This window comes from Staurois parvus, unplaced genomic scaffold (assembly GCF_062004578.1).
Source record: "Staurois parvus isolate SC_StPar_1 unplaced genomic scaffold, SC_StPar_1.0 ptg000412l, whole genome shotgun sequence".
In the NCBI taxonomy this organism is placed as follows: Eukaryota; Metazoa; Chordata; class Amphibia; order Anura; family Ranidae; genus Staurois; species Staurois parvus.
Genome location: NW_028318208.1, coordinates 1,313,870 through 1,340,760, shown reverse-complemented (window position 1 = coordinate 1,340,760; position 26,891 = coordinate 1,313,870). Strand labels below are relative to the sequence as shown.

Below are 26,891 nucleotides of genomic sequence, written 5' to 3'. Positions count from 1 at the left end.
TGGCTGAACTGTTGCCACAGACATCATAAGCAGTCAGCTGTTGTAGTAAGGCCTCATGCACACTGAGCTGTTTTTGGCTTTTGGTGTTTTTTTCTACAGCCAGTAACCCCCCCCCCCAGCATGTTATCCTATGTGTTCATGCACACATAGGCTTTAATCAGCGTTTTTTGGCAAGGGCGTGTTCTGGCTGGAAATAAAACCCAGGACTATGGGGTTTCAAGAGGAGTTCTTTAGCTGTAAAAACACTCTACGCTGGTAAACACGGTAAAATGTGGCAAACAGTTGTTTTTGAGCATTTTTTGAGCCAAATTTTTTTTGTGATAAAAAAATGCTAAAGCAGAAAAATGCAGCTAAATGCTAATGCAAAAACACTAAAACTGAGTTTTTAACGTGACTTCATACAGCTAACGCTGCCAGTGTTTTTAAAACACCCAGTGTGCAGGAGGCCGTATAAATAAAGCTTGATTTTTACAAGATCATTTACAATATGTTGCATATAAGAAATGGCAGATGCTGTGACTGAGTATTATGAACTGTGGCCAGAAGCATGCAGAGTGAACTGACAATGCAAGTAGATGCTGCCTTGTAAATTTCAGCGTAACCTTTACCTACTATGCTTGTTGCGTTTTAAACACCCATTTAACAAACTACTTATACAGACTAAAGGGTGCTGCCTAAAGAAATCAGTCAGATACAGTCATCTCTAAATGTGAACCCGGAACTTTGACCCCTCAGACTTGCTTGATAGCCGACCGCTTTCCCAAAGATGCTTACCTATACCACACACCCCAGCGGCTCTGTTCACTTGCTAGTACAGCAGAGGCCCTGTATAACCTGTTATTTAGTTGTGTTCTCTACCCAGCAGAGTAGAAAAATTGACACCAGGCCAAGGCTGCTGGAGCTCTAGAAATTTTATAAGAAAAGCACCAAAATAAATTTCACAAGTTTAAAACTCAAAAAAGCTGCAAACCTAAACCAAAGAAAGGTGCATAATACAAATAAACATAGGAATGTGCATAAATTATATCAAATTATCAAACTGTGCAAAAATATCACATCATAAATAATTATACAATATCGTTTGAACGAGGCTGTGCCCCAATATATAGAGCGAGCATGGTGTCTGACATCCATTCCGCTCTGTGAAGATGTCTAGTGACGAAACGCGTAGGGTGGGGCTTGATGGATGTGACGTCAGGACGTTCCCCGAGACTGTCGGCGGCTTGATCTTGTTTTATACTGAAGGCTGTTTTTGCTGATGTCGGCTGAGACACCATTTTTGTGAGTGTGTTATCATGTTTTAATAAACTATGTGGTTTTAAATGTACTGCACCATGAATTTCCTCTCTTAATTCCCTGAGTACTGCTATTATCCTATGGAGAGACGGTGACCATACATGAGAGTGATTTCATCTGTGCTGAGTGCCTTGCTGCAGACCTTTGAATCTTCTACAGACCATCGCTCCCAGAGCAATAGCGCTTATGCTGGTTTATAATTTGATCAGCATATAGCTCTGGTGAGTTTATTATTATTATTGTACAGTATTTATAAAGCGCCAATAGTTCGCTCAGCGCTGTACATTACAAAGGGGGACAGAACATGTGACAGAACAATACCAATACAATGCAAAACATGAGGGGATTGAGGGCCCTGCTCTTTCGAGCTTACAATCTAGGAATTCAAATTATTTGGTGGTGGATTCAATCACGGTGAATTTGTTTGAACACGGATTTTCAGATTTATTTTCTACCGTTTTGGATTTTTTTAGGACTTTATATACACAAATAATTTGGACACTTTTTGTGGTATAATTTTTTATGATGTGACATTTTTTATTTTTGCACAGTTTGATAATTTGATATAATTTAAGCGCATTCCTATGTTTATTTGTATCAAGACTGCTGGAGGAAAGAAAAACCTTTCGAATACCAAAGTCTTTAATTTTCCTCCATGTAATCCTGACAGAATCTTGAGGCAGTAATTTGGGCAGCCTTATGCGGAGTACACACAATCTGAATATCAGCTGGGACCGGCCACCATTTGGACAGTGTGTACAGCTGCCTGTGTGTCAGAAGCTGGTCCAACGACTGGCTTTTGTTGAAGGGACATGCTGGAAAACCAGCATCCGACCAGCAGCCAATCAACACTGGCAACCAATGGCTATGAGCATTGATCAGTGTGTCCTGGCAGTGGGGGCAGTCCCCTGTCAGAACACAATAGCTCAGCCGCTGAGATCACCACACTAACATCGGATAGTTAATACAGCGACCTCTCCATTTTTTGTTTTTTTTTCCATTCAGCCTCCTGGGATGAACAAAAAAAAAACTTACCGTGTGTACTAGGCTTAACCCTCAGCCTGAAACTTCTGCTTTACAGGGAGAGAATACAAATAGTTCATAAAGAAAAGCACATTTTCCCCAAGATATAACACTGCACCACTGTAACAATTCAAGAGTGGCGATTCAGATTACAGATTACAGCTTTCTTGTCTGAGTATAGATCTAGGCTTGTCCCACACATGTTTAAAGCTGTTTACTGGCTCACTACCTCTGCTGGACGTTTATTCCAGGCATCAACTACTCCTTCAGTAAACTAATACATTCTGAGATTAGTTTTGAACTTTCCTCCAGTTTAAGGTCATGTCCCTGCATTCTTGATTTTGGTTTCCTGATGAAAATCTGAACCCTTTTCACCCCCTTGATGTATTTAATGGTTTCAATCATGTCTCCCCTTTCCCATCTTTCCTCCAGACTGTTAAGTTGTTAAATTCCTGATGTTGCTCTTGATATGTTTTATCCCCCAGACCTTTCACCAGTTTTGTTACCCGCCTCTGGACTCGTTCTATCTGATCAATATCTTTTTCTAAGTGAGGACTTCAGACCTGAACACAGTATTCTAAATGAGGTCTAACTAAAGATATATATAGGGGAATCAGGACCTCCTTCCTCCTGCTGGTGAACCCTCTAGTGATGCATCCGAGAATTCTATTCGCTTTCCCCACTGCCTGGCCACACTGTTTATTTTGCAATCATCTGAAATAAGTACCCCCAAATTCTTTTCCTCTGTAGTGCTGGCCAACATTGTACCCCTCAATGTTGTACTCTCTCAAGGGATTCTTTTTCCCTAGGTGCATTATTTTACATTTAGAAACATCAAACTGCAATTTCCAGTTCACTGACCAATCTTCCAGCAATGCCTTATCATGTTCCATGTTACAGACACCTCCAGGGATATCAACCCTATTACACACCTTTGTGTCATCAGCAAAGAGACATCTCTTACCCAACAAACCTTTAGTTCTATCACTTCTATATAGATTAAATAGAACAGGACCTATTACAGAGCCTTGTGGTACACCACTAGTGACTGCTCTCTGTTCCCAGTGAACCCCATACACAACCACACTCTGGTATCTATCCCTTAGCCAGCTGCATATCCACTGAACCACCCAAGGGCCAAGTCTTAGCTTGTACAACGTATGTATTAGATCATTATGTGGAACTGTATCCAATGCCTTGCTGAAATCAAGATATGCTATCCTCTAGCCCTTAAAAAACTTTCTGAAAGTAGTAATCAAATATATGTAATTTTAGCACAATTCCTGCTTGCAATGGCTTACTGTAACTAAAAAAACAAACTAATCCGAAAAGCTGTTTGGTGTAAAGTCTTGGCTAGGCTAGACTTCAGATCCTAGTTTTGGCTTGGCTTCATAGGCCATCAACAAAGGTGTATTGACCATCATGGGTATGAGATAGCAGGCCTGTGTGTTTATGGAAAAGTGGTCCCTAGTGGCCCCATGATGCTTTACAGAATAATGAAATTCTGTACCAGTGCCATTAATCAGCCTTATATGTGGTCTGACCAGCCTTGCCCAATGGACGTACAGTAGTTAATGCCAGTATGTTTGATAAAGCGAGGCCTGCTCGTGTCAGTATGTTTGATACTGCGAGGCCTGCTCATGTCAGTATCTTTGATAAAGTGAGGCCTGCTGGTGTCAGTATGTTTGATAAAGCGAGGCCTGCTTGTGTCAGTATCTTTGATAAAGTGAGGCCTGCTGGTGTCAGTATGTTTGATACTGCGAGGCCTGCTTGTGTCAGTATCTTTGATAAAGCGAGGCCTGCTTGTGTCAGTATCTTTGATAAAGCGAGGCCTGCTTGTGTCAGTATCTTTGATAAAGCGAGGCCTGCTCGTGTCAGTATCTTTGATAAAGCTAGGACTGCTCGTGTCAGTATCTTTGATAAAGCGAGGCCTGCTCGTGTCAGTATGTTTGATAAAGCTAGGCCTGCTTGTGTCAGTATCTTTGATAAAGCTAGGCCTGCTTGTGTCAGTATCTTTGATAAAGCTAGGCCTGCTCGTGTCAGTATGTTTGATAAAGCTAGGCCTTGTTGTGTCAGTATCTTTGATAAAGCTAGGCCTGCAGGTTGAAACTTACTCTTTCTGTGAATCTTCCTGTTTGATCTTCTCCTCCACAGCTTGCAGTGCTGCAGCCAGTGATGCACTGGTCTCCTCCAGCTTCTGCTGTGCGGCCTCATTACTCCCTCCCTCCAAGGAAGAGCTGGTGATGGACAGTCTGGGGGGCTTGATGGGAACCTGTAGAGGGTGACCCGGAGTCAGGGGCTTAGCGGGGCTGGAGCACAGGGATGGGGGAGTGCTGGAAGGTTTGATGTTGTTTGGTTGCTTGACAGGTGAAGGGGCTGGAGTTGAGCTGGCACTAGAGGACTGAATGATGGCATGAGGTTTGGGGGGTTTGGGTGCTATTGGGGGAGGAGTAGGTTTGGGGGAGACAGGAGGAGGTGTCCCCATTACCTTCTTTACTTCTGAAATACAAAAGAGAAAATCATGTTAATGTTTTAACTTTTTTAATGCATTCTAGCATTAAACTTTCCTGTGTAAAACCAAACATCAAGCATGTTTTTGCTTTATTATGGATAAACAGAATGTATGTATATATATATATATATACACATACAAGTAGATAAAAACATTAAAAATAAAAAACAAAACTACAGCCATCTGACAAAACCGAAGCTCTATACTCCTCCTGTAAACTGTCAAGTATTATCAAGAATCAAAGTGATATTTTTTAAAATAACAAACATGTCATACTTACCCGCACTGTGTAATAGTTTTGCACAGAGCAGCCCCGATCCTCCTCTTCTACAGTCCGCCGCTGGCACTCCTGGCTTCTTCCCCCTTACTATGAGGGTACTTATGCGGGCTAGCTCTCGAGCCGTCTGTGCGTGTCCATAGACACAGAGTGCAGCTCGGGTCTAAGCCCTCCTCACTGGCTGTGATTGACAGCAGCGGGAGCCAATGGCCAGAAGAGGGAGAAAGAGGAGAGAGCCACTGGATCAAGATCAGACTCAGGTAAGTATGAGGGGGGATGGAAGGGGAAGCTGCACTCCGGAGGTAAAAAACCTTCAGCCTTTAGAACCCCTGTAATACATAATTATATACTGATAGTATTAATAAATAATACACGTAAAAAATGTAGAGATCTACAGAAGATTTAGCAAGTGTATGTATACAAAACTATTTTTTGATCACACTGGGTGTTGAAGGGTCAGTCACATGAACAGTGATATTTCCAGATGGACCCTTGTTCTGATATGTTCTTATATGACCTGGACAGTCTACCAGTGAGATCTCCCTCCTTCGATGTTTGAAAGTGGAACTAACCTCTCTCCATCAACATCCTGATGCTGCTAGTAGTAGTAAATAGATAGGAAAGTATATTTTACTTTCTTGTTTTAACCTTTTTTTTTTTTACATTTCTTCAGTTGGTTCCTGGTTTCTGGCCTAGGTCAAAATTATGTCATACATGCCAGGAGTCTTCATGGGCATTTTGTTTTTCATCAGGAGGGCTTTACTCAGCTAAGGACATCCCCTGCCCGCATGCCTGACCTAAGGGCAGATGTACTCCAGGAAGTAAATGCTCCTTGCATCATCTACCCTTACTCAAGATGGCCTCAGCTAGAAATGCTAGGGGGTGTTTTTCAAAGTGATTTCTCAACAAAACAAAGCATCTAGGAATGGATACATGGGTGGGTTTGCTTTGAATATCAAAAATGAATTTAATAGCGTTTTCATTTCAGATACAGTTTAGTTCTGCTTAAACACAAAGAGACATAGTTTCCACTGTCCTCTTTAGACAAAACATAGTGGGGGAACCTCATAATAACATGTATTGGCAAAGCAAAAAAAAAAACTTAATATTTAGGCCCCTTTCAGACGGGGTGGATCTGTCAGCGTGATCCGCCTGCTCAGCGGGGGATCTCTTCGCTGATCCCCACCAAGCAACCAGATGACAGATCTGCTGCACAGCAGACACAGACACTGCGCGCTGATTTCAATGGGACGGTCAGATGGAAACAGACCGCCTTTCCGTTTCCACCCGATTGTCATCCAATCCGATTTGATGGACGGATGGGGAAACGGATCCCCATCGGCTGTTTTTGGTGTACAGGATTGGATCGGATGCTGGCGATTGACACCTGCCGATCAATAGAAGTTCATGGATAGACCAGTTGGTTCTGCCAGAAAAACGGGCAGGCGGACCCCATCGGTCTGGTCGTGTGAAAGGGGCCTTATAGACCTAGGATGTACCTCCCTGAGTACTGACCCAATGAGCACATGGTCATGTGTGTAGCAGTGGCAGTTTGAAATCTGAGGATTTGGGTTGTTTAGCAAAGCTACTATTAGCTGCTATTTAAGCACTGATCAGCAGATACAGGCGTCTTCCTCTCAATACTTGTTCAAATGTAAACAAACACTGATACTTTGTACTTAGCAGCAGCTTTTAACGTGGTATTAAAGGTTTGTCTTTTTTTTAAAATAACATACATGTCATATTTACCTGCTCTATGCAGTGATTCTGCACAGAGCAGTCCCGAACGTCCTCTTCCTCACCGGCGCTCCTGGCTCCTCCCTCTTGACAAGTGCCCCCAATAGCAAGCCATTTGCTATGGGGGCACTGGTGCATGCTCGCTCCTGAGCCCGGCTCTATGTGTCCATAAGACACATTGAGCCGTAGCTCAGCCCAGTCCCCTGCTCTCTTTTAATCGGCTCACTGGCTGTGATTGACAGACGTGGGAGCCAATGTCTGTCTCAGCCAATGAGGAGAGGGAGTCCTGGCTGCATTTTTTGCAACATACAACAATGCACAGAGAAACCTAGCATTGGTGTCAGTGGATACAATAATAACCTGAAGCATTGGTGTCAGTGGATACAATAATAACCCACATCATAGCTGTCAGTGGACACAATAATCCCCTGCAATAGTGTTGGTGACTGCAATATAACCCCTCAGCAATGGCGGCAGTGGACACAATAAAAGCCTCCAGCACTGATGTCAGTAACCTCAATAATAACCCCCTGCATTGGTGTCAGTGGCTGAAATAATAAGCCCTAGCACTTGTGTCAGTAACCTCAATAATAACCCCCTGCATTGGTGTCAGTAGCCACAAAAACAATCCCCAGCATTGATGTCAGTGGCACTGCTGTTACCTCCCCCTACACTGGTATCAGAAGGGGGTAAACCCCCCTTACCCAGTGGTTGTCAGTGACAGAATTTTTTAACCCCTGCCCCCCTGCATTGGTGCTCAGTAGCAGTACCATTCAACCCCCTTTCCCTATTGGTGGTCAGCGTTTCCTTTTACCATGTTCCTGTAATGAGAAACCACTTTGTTTTCACTCTGTATGACATAATCACCTAGGTTGTAGAATTCTTGTAGGGGCATCCATTGCTATTGATATCGGTATGCACCCAGAACTGCATCTCCCCAGAGACTTGTCATACGTTGTACACACGGTGTGTGATCAGGCTCCTGGGGGTCAAGGCAGCATCATTGTTTTGCCAGGAAAATGTAATGTATGCATTTTGTGTTGGACAGAGAGTGGAGGATAGGAGGAATTCTGTAGTCCAGCAGGTAGGACTGACAACCTTGGTTATGATTTCTGTGAAGCAGAGGCATTGTGTTGTCAACCCACACAGAGCTCACTGCATTTCTTTTAGATCAACAGGTATTTTACTGTATTTCCAGTGTTTTTAAAGTGATAAAACATTGGTAAATGCACATATATTTCCTGTTAAGACTTCTAGGCTGGCTGAGACCAGACATTGCCACAACATGAATGATGGCACCCCAAATCACTAAACTAACACGCCTGTTTTGCAGGGGACCACAACGCACATTAACACACTACGCTGCACTGAAAAAAGTTGCTCACTGCAGGTACGATTCAAATGAATAGGCTGCTTTAACACAATGTACACTGATGTATGACAACCTGCGTACATTATCGCACCACATTCGGCTACAACGCAGGTGTGAAGGAAGGGGGCCTCAGTTTTAATGTGTATTGTATTGGCTGGTGTGGAAAGCGTTTTCCTTTTTCCCTTGTTTGCCTATAGGATGTCCACATAGGTTACCTGTAAAAATAATGAATTTTTTTACACCTTCTCTGCCAGTAATCAACCTTTCCACAATGACTTGGAGGTTGAAAGATATTCATATGACTCCAATATGACTCTCCCAAAAGCTGTCCACCGAGCAGTATGAGCAGTCGGCAACCATCTGGACCAGTCCTATCAGCATTAGCCTCCCTTTTGGATCATTAGGCTCACAGCAGATTTTGAGAAAAAGTTTTGTGTGCAGTCAAAAGACACAGCAAATGGATTCCAGGCGTCATGAATAAGTGACAGCTGTAATTAGATGAATTGCTATAGACAACACAGACAGTCCCAGGGGCGGACTGACCATTTGGAAACTAGGGCACTGCCCGAGGGCCCGGGGTCAGTAGGGGGCCCCATGAAATGCCCCTGGTACCTTTTTCATAGGCTTTTTTGAGTTTGGGCATAGACACAGGGGCCCCATGATCCCCTATTGCCCGGGGGCCCCATGAGTTGTCAGTCTGCCCCTGCACAATCCTCACCTTGAGTTTATGAATTACAGGTTCGCCCTGTCTGTATGAGTATGGACTGGCACATGGCTGAAATAATCCAATTATTAGCCTTCTGGGCTATCAGGCTGAGAGGATTACTATCGGGAAGCTAAGTAGGTTTTCACACATAATTCTAACATTCCTGGCACTTTGTGTAATTTTTTCTCAAAGACAAGATATGGAGGAGTCTATTGCACGGCGGATTACAAAGCCAGCATAAATGGTGGAGCAGACATATATGGTGGTGGGTGCATAGAGTAACTATGTAAAAGGTCTTGTGACAGGAAACCAGCCATCAGAGAAACATGCAGGCTTCCACTGCTATTCTGAAAATATGAACTGCCAGGTTCTCATGTTAATCCTCTGGCTTCAAACAGTCACTGACCTAGAACAAACAAACAGATCAGAAAACGTGACTTCATAGGGTATACGTTTGTTTGAGGTCAGTGGCTCAAAAAGTACTGCAGACTAGCATGATGAGCATGATAGACCTCAGCTCCCTGTTCAGATGTGATTCAGACTTTAGTACCATCTTCAGATTCAGACTTTAGTACCATCTTCCTTTTGTAACCATGACATGTTATGTGATTGAATACCAAGAGCCACAAAGGAGGCTGATCAGGGCCACTGTGTCTGAATAAACCATGTCCTGTAGAAACACCCACCTTTCATCATATCCACCAACCACCATGGCACACCTTGCATAGTACCCTTTCGCTAGCCCACAGAAATCTGCCAGGGCTAGTTGGTTGCATTTGTTCTGCAAATTCAGATGTTTCCAGTCCTCTCTCTCATCCCTGCCAGACAAGTGGTATTTTCAGAAGATGGTTAGCAATGGCAACCCCTGTCATTCTTCCAACAAAAGTTTCCTTTAAAAGTGAATATAGAGTGTTTGACACTTTTTGATAGTCATGTGAACTTGATCAGCTTAAAGCAAACCTAAGCTTTGCCCATTTAAGGCAAATAAAATGATTGCTTTAATCCCCATCCCCACTACAAACATACCTATCCTTTTCTCCCCCACAGCTGGGGCCAAGTTAAATACCTGGTATTCCTGGGTCTAAAGGGCATGTGACTTATTCCATGTGACAACACTAGGCCAATCATTCCCGAGGACGTAACACATAAGGTGTGATCTTCCCTTGTGATGTCATCATGCTGTGCAGAGCCGGTTTAGGTTGATAGTGACGAGCCAGTATAGGAATAGGTAATATCTGTCAGGCTGATCTTGTGAATGTGTATTTAACCAGGGTACAGGTAAAGAGCAACACATCAGTGTGAAAGCAGCCTTATAGGGGACTCAGAACAGTAAGGGTTCATTTACATTTGCAGTTTGGGGGGGGGTGTAAAGCCTCATGGTTAAGACGTGTTTTTACCACCCCCATCCCAACTGCACCCCCTTTAGATGCACCGGCCAGGAGTGTACACATGTCGCAGTAGCCCCTGCCAAGCATGACAAATTCAAGTGAATGAGGCCATTCTGCCAGCCCCCTGCAACCTTGTGCAGTACAGCAAATAAGGAGTTAAAACAGGCATCATTGTGTTGCTTTCTCATTACCTGCTTTAACCCCTTTGACCCGCAGAAGCATGTATTTGCGAGGCGCTTGCAGTGTGGCCCCATTTACTTTAATGTGTCGTGATCAGCAGGCAGTAGCAACCACCAAAAACAACAGGGGATTAAATTCCTGCTGTGGCACGTGTAGACGTTTGGCTGGTGCCTTAGCAGCTAAAAGGGGTAGGGATTTATGTGTGAACGAGCCCTAAGGGTGCCGCAGCTAATGCATGTTTTCAATTATATGCGATACTTACCTTATTCCATGTTCCACTAGCAGCTGGCACTCCTCTGCTGTCCTACACTCCCAGGATATCGTTTGGCCCTTGTCACTCTCACATACAATGGAGGACAATGCTGGTCCTGAATTATATGGGATGACATCAGAGAGACTGCTACTGGCAGAGTGGCAAAGTGAAGTGGATTCAGGGACTGATCGTGCAGCTGGGAAGAAACCTGTGGGAGCGAGGAACAAGGCAAGTATTACTGCTTATTCCTACTCCCCTAGTCAAAACATGCATTTACCCCTAGTAGTGCCTGTCAGGCCCACTGCAAGGGTATATTTTATTTTTTCAGCTGCCTGGAATTAGGCTTTAATGTTCCAGCGCTCCCATTATGGCATACCTAGCTACTAACTAGCCATCTAGTCATGTTAAGACCAATGAAGCGGCCAAAGGGTGAAGATGTCCCAACACATCCTTCAGCCATGCCTTTAATAGTTCAGGTGTAATCTTACCTCCTCCAAGGCCTGGCACTGGAGCCTTCTTTGTGGGTGTGGATATGGATTGAGGCGGGCCCCTTCCAGCAGGCTGTATAATGGTGGGCTTTGGTGAGACAGGAGGCTTAACGCTGCGTTCTGGAGTCTGTGCTATATGGTCTGTGCTGTCCTGTCGCCCTGCACCTCCCACACTCATCTCTGAAACGGGGCGCCGCTTTACAGTGCCCATCCCATTCTGATACACAGCCAAAGGCTCCAACCCAGCTCCTCCTTCCTTGTCTCGAGGCTTCGGCCTCCGCTTAACTGTGTCTGATTCGGTCAACAGGAATTTTACATCTCCAGAATGCTGGCCTTGTCTGGCTTTCACACGACGCTTCAGAGTCACGCTGGACTCCACAGAGGTCAAGTCTGTGTGTCTGGCAGACTCTGCAACTTGTGAGTCTCCCTGCTCTGTCCGTGATGGGCGTGGACGGTGTTTAATAGTCTGCTTTCGCTCTTCTGCAAAGGGTATCGCATCAGAAGGACTGCGTGGGGAGTCTGGTGGCCTTGACTGCTCTTGCCGCTCTCTTCGAGCTGCCGCAACTAATCCAGTCACAGGTCCACTGATGGTTCGCCGACGATTAACCACCTCTCCATCCAGACCAATGGCTTCACGGTGTTTGACACCAGCCACAGTGCCTGGAAATCGGTGAAGTTCAGGGCTGCCAGGATGAGGTAGGAGGTGAACAGGGTAGCCATCTCTTGGCCTCGGACAAGTGAGCGCCCTTGGCCCACCACCGATGGATGACAATTCCAGCATAGCCGCAATGCTCTTTACACTGCCAGCACTTCCAGTGTCCACTACACCACCAAAGTCACTTGCTCTCCTTTGTTCTCGGTAGCCCTCTCCTCCTGCATCCTCAGCAGACAATCCATCCCCAAGGTTGGTTCCAGAGATAGCAGAGCTGGAACGTTTTGGTGGTGGTGGTGGGGGGCCCTTTTTTCTGGGACGTACTGCAAACGACTGACTGCGATTAACATTCTTGTCACCTCCAGACTGTGCCCTTACAGAGTGGCTCCTACCAACTCGCCTCTGCCCTGTGCCATATGGACCTCCATCAATAACCAACAGCTCCTCTCGCTCTCCATCAGAAGCTGCATAACGATTCAAGCTATGGGCCCGTTTTTTGGGTCGACCATGATCACCCCTCTCTCCCTCTTCTAAATCATCATCTTCTCCCTCGCTACCTGCCGGTGGAAGGCACAGCACTGGAACCGATACTGGTAGCACGGGGACTGCCTGTGCCAAGTGAACAGGAGCTCCTTCACCTTCAATGGGTTGTGGAAGAACATAAGCAAAGCCTCTGTGTGTAGGAGACTGAGGAAGAGAGCGAGGAGACATAGGCCGGTCAGATGGTGGAAGAAGCTGGGGTGTTGGCTTGACTTTGGCAGTAGCTTGAGGGGTGTTAACAGCTTGTGGGGAAGAAGGTGTCCCTTTTGTTGGGGTTTGAGGAGGGGTGTAGGTCTGCCCTCCAGGAGGAGGGAATGACTGCCGGGGTTTTCCTGGCACAGGCGGCACACTGGCCCTCTTCACTGAATGACCTTGCCTAAGAGGTCTTGACTCCCTAACCACTTCCTCTCTCTTCACATCGTCCGTTAAATATTCCTGGCTCTTAGACATAGGAGAGCTGGGCGTCTTCGTTCCATCTCCCAAAAGTTCCTGGGAACTGCTGATATGCCTAGCTCGGCCACTCAGACTGCTTTCGTGGTGAAGCCTTGCTCCTGAGGGACCTCGATAAGAACCTTCTCGATGGTGCATTATGTGGTTAATCTGCTTTTCGGAGCCGTCTGGAGTCTCGCTGGTCATAGCTGCTTGCAGTTCATCACTTAGTTCGCTGTCCTGAAAGGTTTTCATTTTAGGAGACTGGCACTCGCCACTGTCTGGAGGAGGTGAATCAATGCTCATTGCATCGATGCTCTTCTGAGGTGGCCTCCTTCTCATGCTGCCCGAGTCAAATTTACCATACTCTGACCTCTGAATCTCTGCCAGCTTCTTTACAGCCAACATCAACTTCTTTTGGTGACCTTAAATCGGGAAAAAAGGAAAAAAGACATAAGTTCTGGAGACCAGTAACAATTAAGGACACTTAGGGAACTTATCAAAACTGGAGCAGATAGAATCTGGAGCATCTGTGCATGGTAACCAATCGCCTTCTATCTTTCATTTTCAAAGCTTAACCAAACAAGCTGAAGATAGAAGTTGATTGGTTGCCATGCACGGTTCCTCCAGACTCTGCTCCAGTTTTGATCAATTCTGTTCACGGTTACTTGCCTAATCCGGGCAAAGTGACAATGTCTGCTGACAGCCACTACTCCAGCAAGGTATAATCAACCATCCACACTTGCTCGCTGCTTACCTGCTACAGGAAGCCTCCATGATTAGGTTTGGTTTTATATAGTGTGGATGATGTAACTGTACCACCCCCACGTGACAGCATTCGGGTCTAGTAATTGGCCACTCAGGCCTGAGCACTGCTACATTGGGGAGGTCGCATGTCTCCCATGTCCTGCAGCCATGCTCTATTGGAGCAAAAGAGCGGGGAGGTGGAAAGGGAGCACCAATTAGTAAGTAGACCTTGATAGGGGGGTGGGCTATCAGCAGGCACTGTCGCTTTGCTGTAAATGAGCCAGAAATAGTACTCATTTAACAAATATTTCACAGTTTATAGGCAAAATCAAAGAGTGCCCATTAGACATCATAGCTGTCATAGATTATAGAGACTCAGGTATAAATTGCTTAGGGTGGCCTGAACATGTGTGCAGAAGCCTCTAATGCCTTGCTTTTACAGGTGAATGCCAAGATCCAATACCTCCATGTGGTGTTTGAGCTTACCACTCCCTCTTGCTCCAAAAAAATACTAAACAGGCATTTGAAATCCATATACAGGAATTGTTTTACCTTTAATTTTATTCTGTCATTACTATGATTTACGCATCTCTGCCACAGTGCTGAGGCCTAACTATCTCTCCACTACCCCATGCCAATTAAACAGAGGTGCCGATGATGACTGATTGTCCAGTTGGAGTATGCTACCTGCCTGGCTTTGCGGTGTGGCAAAGTTGTATAAATCACAAGGCTGGCAGAACAGAACTACCAGTCTAAGCTAGGTAAAACACTAAATCTACAGTATATGGATTTTAATGGGGAATTTAGCTTTTTTTTTTTTCCTAGTGTTCTGCTTTAGGTTATGCGAAGTGTTGGAAATATAACACCAAAAGACAAACATAACAGTCATCTAACCCTCATCAGAGAGATATCACCCTTCCTACAGGTAGCTTGCACACCAGCTGGGGACTGATTAGTAAAACATTTTAGCACAGGCATTTCTGTAGTTCATGCTTAACCACTTCCTGTCCGGACACTTTTACCCCCTTCCTGACCAGGGCAATTTTCAGCTTTCAGCGTTATCACACTTTGAATGACAATTGCGCGGTCATGCAACACTGTACCCAAATGAATTTTTTACCATTTTTTGAGACAGATAAAGCTTTATTTTGGTGGTATTTATTCACCGCTGGGATTTTTATTTTTTTTTGCTATGTAAATGAAAAAGTCCAAAAATTTTGAAAAAAGGTGTTTTTTTAAATAAAATTTTGCAAATAAATAATATTTCATCATAAATCTTGGCCAAAATTTATTCCGTTATCTTTTTAGTAAAAAAAAATATCCAAATTAGTTTATAACCAAAAATTATAATTTTTAAACATTTTTTTTACATTTTTATTTTATTTTTTTATATTATTATTAATTTTTTTTTAACATACTGTCACCCTAGCAGTACAGTGTCACCATGGTGACACTGTACTACTTGTGGGGGGTGTACTACTACTTGTGGGGGGTGTACTACTTGTGCGGGGTTTTTTTTTACACTGATTGCTTTTACACCCATATAGGGTGTAAAAGCAATCATTTCTCTTTCTCTCTGTCTGCATTCTTGCAGTCATTGAGAAGTACTGAGTGAGCTGTGATTGGTCACAGCTTGTCACATGGTACAAGGCTGTTGTGAATAGACTTGTACCATGTGACCTCTGTGATCATTCACAGATTTCACACGTAGTAAGCAATGATGTCACAAGTGACATCTTGCTTACTACTTTGCATGTGATCACTGATTGGCCAATCAGTGATCACATGATCGGGACCTCGTACAGATGTCCCGTCCGACGATCGGTGTTTCACTGTGTCCGGAAGACACAGCGGGCACCGGATCGCGGTGCTGCACGCTCCCAGGTAGCAGGGTGCGGGGAGGCCATTTATAAACGGCCACCCGACCCTGCACTGCCACCGTCCGGCCGTTTATATACAACAGCCGGTCGGGAAGTGGTTAAAGCTGAACTCTAGGTAGATATAAAACCACAAAGTATTGCAGCTCGGCATTCATTATTAACTCCTTGGTGGCAGCGCCTCCCGACCCATTAAGGGGTATCAGATGCTGGGAGGTGGGGCGCGGTTGGTGATCATGTGACCGATGTCAAGTAGAAATCGAGAGCTTTTAGCCGCCGATAACTGTCGGGAGCGCACACTCTCGGAACAGTTCTGGTTTTCTTTAGGTACGCATATATGCTGCTTCTTGCTGTTAAGGCTCACCTGCCAAGAGGCTGCATATACACTGCTTCTCTTTTCAATGTCCAGTCCAAGGCTGGAAGAGAGAAAAGACCTGTAAATGTTAGTGCAGAAGAGAAAGATCTCCCAGGTCCCTACCCTGGGAGACAGCACTGTGTTGCGAGTTGTTTCAATCTCAGGACTTGATGGACGTGAATACATTATTATATTACATCTGTATTAGTGTAATCTATTAACACACATATCCATTGATGATATTTTCTTAACTGTAGTTCACCATAATGCTGCTTGCACCGTCTGGACTGACGAGGCCTTCCTTCCTTACCCAGTTTAGTAATTCCAATCTCCTGCAAGTCTTCCCATGTGATGTCAGTGATAAAATCAATATTCTCATAGCCATTTTCTACCAGCACTTTGTAATACTGATTCAAACCGATCATTGACAGCCAGAGGGACAAGTTGGCCTGAGGAAGAAAACGAAAATGTAACAAAATATGTATTTAACCCTAAGGGACAATTCACATCTGAAATTGTCTTAACTGTGTTGAAGGGGGAATTCCTCCTGCAGCGCTATTGTGTTCTGCCAGCCGGAAGACTTCCCGGCTGACAGAACACAATGGTTAGTGCTAGCGGCTATAGCCGTCGACAGTAATTGCATGTTAAAAAATCCGACAGGCTCGTCGTACCCAAATCGATCGATGGATTGACTTGGTACAACCAGCCTGCCCATAGATGGATCGAATGGTCCCTGCTGAACCGGATGAAATTTGATCCATCTATGGCAGGTTTAAATCTTAGGACTGAAATACAAACCCTCCATATACAGTCAGGTCCATAAATATTGGGACATCGACACAATTCTAACATTTATGGCTCTATACACCACCACAATGGATTTGAAATGAAACGAACAAGATGTTCTTTAACTGAAGACTGTCAGCTTTAATTTGAGGGCATTTACATCCAAATCAGGTGAACGGTGTAGGAATTACAACAGTTTGCATATGTGCCTCCCACTTGTTAAGGGACCAAAAGTAATGGGACAATTGGCTTCTCAGCTGTTCCATGGCCAGGTGTGTGTTATTCCCTCATTATCCCAATTACAATGAGCAGATAAAAGGTCCAGAGTTCATTTCAAGTGTGCTATTTGCATTTGGAATCTGTTGCTGTCAACTCTCAAGATGAGATCCAAAGAGCTGTCACTATCAGTGAAGCAAGCCATCATTAGGCTGAAAAAACAAAACAAACAAATCAGAGAGATAGCAAAAACATTAGGCGTGGCCAAAACAACTGTTTGGAGCATTCTTTAAAAAAAAGGAATGCACCGGTGAGCTCAGCAACGCCAAAAGACCCGGAAGACCACGGAAAACAACTGTGGTGAATGAGTGAAGAATTCTTTCCCTGGTGAAGAAAACACCCTTCACAACAGTTGGCCAGATCAAGAACACTCTCCAGGAGGTAGGTGTATGTGTGTCAAAGTCAACAATCAAGAGATGACTTCACCAGAGTGAATACAGAGGGTTCACCACAAGATGTAAACCATTGGTGAGCCTCAAAAACAGGAAGGCCAGATTAGAGTTTGCCAAACGACATCTAAAAAAGCCTTCACAGTTCTGGAACAACATCCTATGGACAGATGAGACCAAGATCAACTTGTACCAGAGTGATGGGAAGAGAAGAGTATGGAGAAGGAAAGGAACTGCTCCTGATCCTAAGCATACCACCTCATCAGTGAAGCATGGTGGTGGTAGTGTCATGGCGTGGGCATGTATGGCTGCCAATGGAACTGGTTCTCTTGTATTTATTGATGATGTGACTGCTGACAAAAGCAGCAGGATGAATTCTGAAGTGTTTCGGGAATATTATCTGCTCATATTCAGCCAAATGCTTCAGAACTCATTGGACGCTTCACAGTGCAGATGGACAATGACCCAAAGCATACTGCAAAAGCAACCAAAGAGTTTAAGGGAAAGAAGTGGAATGTTATGCAATGGCCAAGTCAATCACCTGACCTGAATCCGATTGAGCATTTCACTTGCTGAAGACAAAACTGAAGGGAAAATGCCCCAAGAACAAGCAGGAAATGAAGACAGTTGCAGTAGAGGCCTGGCAGAGCATCACCAGGGATGAAACCGAGCATCTGGTGATGTCTATGCGTTCCAGACTTCAGGCTGTAATTGACTGCAAAGGATTTGCAACCAAGTATTAAAAAGTGAAAGTTTGATTTATAATTATTATTTTGTCCCATTACTTTTGGTCCCTTAACAAGTGGGAGGCACATATGCAAACTGTTGTAATTCCTACACCGTTCACCTGATTTGTAAATACCCTCAAATTAAAGCTGACAGTCTGCAGTTAAAGCACATCTTGTTCGTTTCATTTCAAATCCATTGTGGTGGTGTATAGAGCCAAAAATGTTAGAATTGTGTCGATGTCCCAATATTTATGGACCTGACTGTATGTTTTCAGATGTGTATTTAGCAGTTTGCCTGGAGGTTGGCTTTAGCAGTTTACATCAGTTCAAGGTTGCTAGACCAGCTACCTGAAAGAGCCTCCATGAAGAACACCTGCCTTGGTGCAGCTCATTTAACATTAATTTAGCTGTATAAGCCTTGATGAAGGAGGACTGTTGAACCCTCAAATGTGTGGGATATCTATGTGATACAAACTACAATTATTAGAACCCTACTGGACTTTAAACCTTGCGTTGCTTCAATCATTCTACTCACTGCAGATAGGACCACTCTGGACCCATCAGTTTCTAGAGAGCTACCTCTATTGCAAGTCACAAAGAACACCAATACTGTTGTAGGGCCCCATGTACACTGCTGCTCCTAAATGTGAGTTTAGGAGCTTTTGGCATTTTTTTTGCAAAAACCCCTAAATTCAACTCAATAAAAGCCTATGTGTCCATGCACAGATAGGCTTTTATCAGAGTTTAGCAGCAGCAGAGTGTAGGGGCAGTTAAATGTCTATTTCCTGAACATGATTCTTTTGCAATCAGGAGAGGGACATTTAACTGCCCCTAAACTCTGCTGCTGGAACATTTTGGCCGAAAAATGCCAAACACAGCAAAAATGTGTGTAAACACATGTAAGCGTGCCTAAGCGCTACCTGATTTTAGTGCTTGGGCATTAGTTCATTTCAATGGCAAGTTCTCTGGCCAATGAAATGGATGAATGTCCAATTGCTAAACGTGGGTAAAGGCAGCTACAGTCATGGCCGAAATTGTTGGCACCCTTGATATTTCTCCAGGAAATCATGTATTTCTCACGAAACGTATTGCATTAACACATGTTTTGCTATACACATGTTTATTCCCTTTGTGTGTATTGGGACAAAACAAAAAAAGGGAGGAAAGAAAGCAAATTCGACATAATGTCACACAAACCTCCAAAAATGGGCTGGACAAAAGTATTGGCACCCTTTCACAACTGCGGATAAATAAGAATGTTACAAGCATGTGATGCTCCTGTAAACTCACCTGGGGCAAGTAACAGGTGTGGGCAATATAGAAATCACACCTGAAAGCAGATAAAAAGGAGAGACGTTCACTTAACCTTTGCATTGTGTGTCTGTCTGTGCCACACTAAGCATGGACAACAGAAAGAGGAGACGAGAACTGTCTGAGGACCTGAGAACCAAAATTGTGGCAAAATATCAACAATCTCAAGGTTACAAGTCCATCTCCAGAGAACTAGATTTGCCTTTGTCCACAGTGCGCAACATTATCAAGAAGTTTGCAACCCATGGCACTGTAGCTAATCTCCCTGGTCGTGGACGGATGAGGAAAATTGATGAAAGATTGCAACGCAGAATAGTCCGGATGGTGGATAAGCAGCCCCAAACATGTTCCAAAGACATTCAAGCTGTCCTGCAGGCTCAGGGAGCATCAGTGTCAGCGCGAACTATCCGTCGACATTTAAATGAAATGAAACGCTATGGCAGGAGACCCAGGAGGACCCCACTGCTGACACAGAGACATAAAAAAGCAAGACTACAGTTTGCCAAAATGTACTTGAGTAAGCCAAAAGCCTTCTGGGAAAACGTCTTGTGGACAGATGAGACCAAGATAGAGCTTTTCGGTAAAGCACATCATTCTACTGTTTACCGAAAACGGAATGAGGCCTACAAAGAACAAAACACAGTACCTACGGTAAAATATGGTGGAGGTTCAATGATGTTTTGGGGTTGTTTTGCTGCCTCTGGCACTGGGTGCCTTGACTGTGTGCAAGGCATCATGAAATCTGAGGATTACCAAAGGATTTTGGGTCGCACTGTAGGGCCCAGTGTCAGAAAGCTGGGTTTGCGTCCAAGATCCTGGGTCTTCCAGCAGGACAATGACCCCAAACATACGTCAAAAAGCACTCAGAAATGGATGGCAAAGAAGCGCTGGAGAGTTCTGAAGTGGCCAGCAATGAGCCCAGATCTAAATCCCATTGAACACCTGTGGAGAGATCTTAAAATTGCTGTTGGGAAAAGGTGTCCTTCCAATAAGAGAGACCTGGAGCTGTTTGCAAAGGAAGAGTGGTCCAAAATTCCGGGTGAGAGGTGTCAGAAGCTTATTGATGGTTATAGGAAGCGACTGATTTCAGTTATGTTTTCCAAAGGGTGTGCAACCAAATATTAAGTTAAGGGTGCCAATACTTTTGTCCAGCCCATTTTTGGGGTTTTGTGTGACATTATGTCATATTTGCTTTTCTGCCTCTGTTTTATATTTGTTCCAATACATACAAAGGGAATAAACATGTGTATAGCAAAACATGTGTTAATGCAATACCTTTTTTGTGTGAAATACTTGATTTTCAGGAAAAATATCAAGGGTGCCAACAATTTCGGCCATGACTGTAAATGTGTTTTTTGCTGCGTTTAGCGGTTTTCTGCCACCATTAGAGTTAACGTCTACGGTAGTTCCAGTATACATGTAGCGTAACAATGAACCCTACAGACAGGGTTCCAAATGAAAAGCAGTGGGTAAAAGTGCTGCTTTAGTCCATTTTATGAAGACACAGAATTATATCCTACTCAGTGGCGTCCCCAGGCAGGTGCGGGGGGTGAGCACCACACCAGGTGACACCTACCGCACGGGGTGACACCGGACCCGCTCCATGAAAAGGTAAGTTGTGAAGCAAGCCGACGATCCCCGCAGGATGGATTGGATCTGTGGATTGAGCATAATGGATCGGACTCCGATTCATTATGCTCCCATATCCGCAGATCCAATCCATCCTGCGGGGATCATCGGCTTGCTTCACAACTTACCTTTTCATGGAGCGGGTCTGGTGTCACCCCGTATAGGTTGCATGCCAACGATCCCCGCAGGATGGATCAAATCTGCGGATTGGCGGAGATAATGGATTGGACTCTAATCCATTATGCTCAATCTTCAAATCCGATCCATTCTGCGGGGATCATCGGAGGGGGTGTCACCAAGTATTATCGCACCAGGTGACAACAAACCTAGGGACGCCCCTGATCCTACTGTTCCTGTGAAAGCCTTAAACCAAAGGATACCTAGGAGATGCACCCATTTACCATGTCCATTACTCACAGGTTTGTAATCAGGCAGCCACTCCCCAATGTTTAGGCTACTGATTTCTGAGACAATTTTCTTCCGGTGTCCAGGCTTTGTTACTCCGATTGCAGTAAGATCCTGAGTGTAAAAGAAAGGGAAGAATAGGTTTACAGTAAGGGGAAGAACAGTGTGTAAAGTGCAAGCAGCCATTGTTTATTGTTTTTACTATTTAAACACTAAGAACAGCTCAATAACAGAACAATCAGCACAAGGGATATAACATACAGCCAGTTGGATGTATCCCTTTTTCTAATGCCTCTTCTATTTGGAGAATTTCTCTTCTGTTCATACCCCCCACCTCTACACTCTTCTGGTGTGGTGGGGGTTATTACAACGAAGGGGCTGACGGAGGCTCTCATCAAGAGTGTCCGACTATGCACGCCCTTTCCACCCAGCTCTGCCATTTATAACAGCTGAACTACAGCTTTAATAAATGAAACTTGATATATGAATGGAGGGGGCAGACCTATCAATCATCTGCCCAACCTCCGGATCTGCGGACTGAGCATAATGGATCGGAGTCCGGTTCATTATGCTCCCCAATCCGCAGATCCGATCCATCCTGCGGGGATCGTCAGCTTGCTTTACAACTTACCTTTTCGTGGAGCGGGTCCGGTGTCACCCCGTATAGGTTGCATGCCGACGATCCCCGCAGGATGGATCGAATCTGCAGATTGGAAGGGATAATGGATCGGACTCCAATCCATTATGCTCAATCCGATCCATTCTGCGGGGATCATCGGAGGGGGTGTCACCAAGTGTTATCGCACTGGGTGACAACAAACCTATAGATCCTGATCCTTAAGTGTTTTAACACCTTCCAGACTGGAAGATAATGGTGGTGGGGGTGGAGTGGTTGGCAGGTCATGGACAATGGAGGATTTCAACTAAAAGAAGAGGCATCAGCACAAGGGACATTTCCCACTGACTGTACGTTATGTCCCCTGAGCTGAAAATTGTGTGCTTTTTTTTTTTTATTTGGCTATACTTAGGCATTAGGGTGACTTCTGATTGGCTGCTCTGGGTACTATACATCAATGCTTCACCTTTTATAAATAAGTACAGTCATATTCTTTTTTATGATCTCTTTGCAGTTTTTAACAAGTTTTTGGTTCCAAACTGGGTTTGCTATAATAACTCTTAAAATAGAAAATAAACGAATGTGAATGCTACTTCTTTTTTTTGAAGGTGGAGGTCAGGAACAACTGAACTGCAAACCCATCCCTTTAAAGGGTCGCTACCTCCAAAGGGGATACCTTTATATATAGAAGGAGCCTGGTGAGCTGAGTCAGCCACTGGTGTCTTACAGTATATCTTGGATACCATTAATAGTCTGAAATACCTGGCTCTGTTCTCATCCATCTGGGAGGTTTAGGTGTCCCCCCCCCCCTTTGTGTGTTCCAGCTTCTCCAATTACATTTTCCATAATATAAAATAAATCTAAAATTCTGCAGTGATGGTGTGCAGACCTGGAACCTCATCCCAGAGATCTCACCATAAATGATAAATTATAATTGGTGAATGAAGCTGTCATTTGTTTTCACTCTACCAAAAGCTGAAATATTAGTTTTGGGTGGTCTGACCTTTTAATTCCTGAGATGTATTAATTACAAGGGTTCTGTAGCTGACTTCATGCAGGTGAGGTAGTAAATTATTCTAATTAACCACAGAAACCCTATAACTTACATATGCTGGATGAGCTGGCAGCCTCAAGAGGGAACAGAACAGAATTAGCTAAGTGAAGCCCGAAAGGTCAAAGAAGCACATTACTGAGGTATCAGAAAAACACGGGGCACAGTGTTTAGAACAAAAAGGTCCCTTCCTTACAAACTTGGCCCTCCGTATAGGCATGTATACGCAATAGGTGGCTTTTTACTAAAACAAACTGCTGCTGCTTGAAGGACACAACCCAACTCTTCCCTGAAGTATCTCCTTGCCCAACTTCAATCTGTCTTCCACATACAAAAAAGATCCTTGACAGTCAGGTACAGAAACCAATGAGTCTTTGTTCAAAACAATGACCCAAATGTACGCTACAAGAAGCCTTGATGTGTAGGGCTCGTCTACCCTAGCCTCAAATTATGGCATTGCACAAACTTTTTTAAAGCACTCTGAATGCCAGTCAAAGCACCTGTCACTAAATAAAATGGTTAGCTTATAGTCCTGTTTACACGTTACATTTGCTTTGCTTCAAAAATTATATCCCATGTTGCTTTAGTGGTGCTTCAAAGCATCTTCAAAGCTTCCATAGAAGTCTATGACAAAGCTCGCTTGCAGCACCTGGAACTTTTGAGAGGCTTTTATGCTGCTTTGGCTCCGCTTTGTTTTGTAGGTATTGCAGGTATGAGATATCAAAACACACACAGGGCATCTGCCAAGTTTTATTAAAGCTTCAAAAAAGCACCACCGAAGCATCATTGAAGCACCACCAAGGCATCATTGAAGCACCACCAAAGCATCATTGAAGCACCACCAAAGCATCATTGAAGCACCACCAAAGCATCATTGAAGCACCACCAAGGCATCATTGAAGCACCACCAAGGCATCATTGAAGCACCACCGAAGCATCATTGAAGCACCACCAAAGGATCATTGAAGCACCACCAAGACATCATTGAAGCACCACCAACGCATCATTGAAGCATTATTGAAGCACCACCGAAGCATAGCAGAAGCACCACCGAAGCATGGCAGAAGCATCAAAAAAGCATGTTGAAGCAGTAAACGCTTTCATGTGTGTTGAAGTCCAAGTATAAATGAGCCCTTAGTGCTTGCTTATCATTGCACTGATGTTTGGAACACGTCAAGGTTTATGTAGGGTGCTCTTGGTTAATTGCATAAAGCCTTGTTGTTTACTGGACCTGTTTAAGGTCTACGATGTAGGACTGGATCCACCGATTCCAGTAACAGCAGAGGAGCTAAAAGCCTGCTTGCCCCAAAACACAAGAAATTGTCACCCCATCTAGCTGGTGATGCCAGGCAGGGAAAGCCTGACAACATAGGCAGCTGTGATTATAGGTGCACCTTTGTGTACTTGCTTGTAAGGCAAACTGAACGGGTAGCATCATGGAAGAAGACATGCCATACTCAGAACAACAGTACTCAGCCCAAACTGTCAGTTACACCCCCACTGACTCTTCCCTTACCTCTGGGGTCATGCGGCTGATGGTGGGAATGTCATATCCAGCGTTAATAAAATTGGGAGCATAGACCTGGAGTTGAAACTTGCACAGCCACTGGAATACGGCTTCAGAGCTCTGTAGGGCAGTAAAAAATGGAGGTACTCATGTTACAGGTTCACTTTAAAAGATGAAAATATTGTAAAATAATTAACTTTACACTTTCATGACATTTCTATGAACCAAATTGTTTAATTATATAGTCCATGTCATACTGGATCATTTTTAGTTCGTCTGTTTCATTTCATAAACTGTTGACTCACAAGAGCAATGCTGGGGCAGATTATTGAAAGCCGCCATTTTCCCACAGGGAATGGCTCCAGACCTGATCCTCTCTGGCGGGTGCCCTTCAACCCTCATATTCCCTGGATCACCCTGGCTTTCTATAACATTCCGAAAACATATTTACCATCTATCCCTAGTTTACTGGTGGTGTGACCCTCTGTCTCAACTTCTTTGCCTTTTCCCCCTTTCCTGAATGCCTGACTATATTGCATTGACTATTCTGCATATTTCTTTGTATAACCCAATAAACAACCAATAAAATATTCCAACTTTGTCAATTTTTGCGGAAATTGACAAATGGGTTATGGGCAACTCCAGCCATACACACAACAGTAAAAAAACTGTATAATGATTCCCACACTTTTGTGATCCCACCATCCTTTTTGTGCAACATTGATACGTAGTAGACATGTGATTTGTTTCATTTTGAATCAAAATTCAGACAATATTTTAGTTTTACAGAGATTTGGATGTATACAAATCTCTGAATCACAATATTAACCACTTCAAGTCTGGTCACTTTCACCCCCTTCCTGCCCCGGCCAATTTTCAGCTTTCTGCGCTATCACACGTTGAATGACAATTGCGCGGTCATGCAACACTGTACCCATATGAATTTTTTAGCATTTTTTGGAGACAGAGAAAACTTTATTTTGGTGGTATTTATTCACCACTGGGATTTTTATTTTGTTGCTATATAAATGAAAAAGTCCAAACATTTTTTTAAAAAAGTGTTTTTCTTATGAAATTTTGCAAATAAATAATCTTTCTTCATAAATCTTGGCCAAAAAGTATTCATCTATCCTTTTAGTAAAAAAAAACCCAAATTAGTTTATAACCAAAAATTATAATTAAACATTTTTTCTTTTACATTTTGTTTTTATTTTATATTATGTTTTTTTGGGGTTTTTTCTTTAAAGATACTGTCACCCTAGCAGTACAGTTTCACCATAGTGACACTGTACTACTTGTGGGGGGTGATGAAGATTTTTTTTCTTCTTTTTTTACACTGATTGCTTTTACACCTATAAAGGCTGTAAAAGCAATCATTTCTCCTCTCTGGCTGCATTCTTGCGAAATACTGTGAGAGCTGTGATTGGTCACAGCTTTTCACATGGTACAAGGCTGTTAGTAGTAAGCAATGATGTCAGAAGTGACATCTTGCTTACTACTATTCATGTGATTACCAGGGGCAGACTGACAACTCATGGGGCCCCCAGGCAATAGGGGATCATGGGGCCCCGTGTCCTTGCCCAAACTCAAAAAAGCCTATGAAAAAGGTACCAGGGGCATCTCATGGGACCCGCTACTGATCCCGGGCCCTCGGGCAGTGCCCGAGTTTCCAAATGGTCAGTCCACCCCTGGTGACTACTGATTGGCCAATCAATGATCACATGATCGGGACCTCACACAGAGGTCCCGTACAGCAACACCGGAGGACACAGCGGGCACTGGATCGCGGTGCCGCGCACTCCCAGGGAGCGTGCACAGGCAGTGAATGCGGAGGCTGTTTATAAATGGTCATCCGCTCCTACACTGCTCCCGTCCAGCCGTTTATGTACATGGGCCGCATGGGAAGTGATTAAGGAGTTTCAGTGAATCCGAAATAAATTCTAACGAAACAATGAATTATATTGTATTCATTAATTTCATTCAGTTGACATGATGGGAAAGTTTGGGCCTTTTGTTAATGTTTGAGGCATTAAAAATAACATAACCATACAACGTATGAATCCGAAATGAATTTTGTTCCATTTGTTCTTTTGGATCCATTTCCTTTTTATTTTGCATTAACATTTTTCATTTTTCTAAAAAATACCCTACATATGAAATGCAAACTTATTGCAATAAATACAGTAATGTGTAAAAGTGAACTAAGATGATGATTCCTACTTATTGTGTTTGGGTTGGATGGAGGTGGATCCATCATGAATCTCCGAATCAGAACATAGACGAATCCGAAATTAATTTTGTTCCATTTGTTCGTTCGGATCCATTTAGTTTTTATTTAGCATGAACATTTTTCATTATCAA

General features: G+C 43.8%; 1 protein-coding gene across 4 annotated transcripts in view; it reads right to left on the bottom strand.

The window, feature by feature from the left end:
• Positions 1-26,891, bottom strand: part of CASKIN1 (CASK interacting protein 1) — a 384,147-nt gene that overhangs the window by 8,903 nt on the left and 348,353 nt on the right. For all 4 annotated transcript variants that reach the window (XM_089686801.1, XM_089686798.1, XM_089686800.1 and 1 more), the window contains 5 exons: positions 24,540-24,650; positions 21,369-21,470; positions 16,143-16,281; positions 11,233-13,278; positions 4,434-4,818 (listed from right to left, as the gene is read on the bottom strand). In XM_089686801.1, coding sequence (XP_089542927.1) covers positions 4,434-4,818; positions 11,233-13,278; positions 16,143-16,281; positions 21,369-21,470; positions 24,540-24,650 — 2,783 coding nt within the window. The remainder of the gene's footprint in view (positions 1-4,433; positions 4,819-11,232; positions 13,279-16,142; positions 16,282-21,368; positions 21,471-24,539; positions 24,651-26,891) is intronic.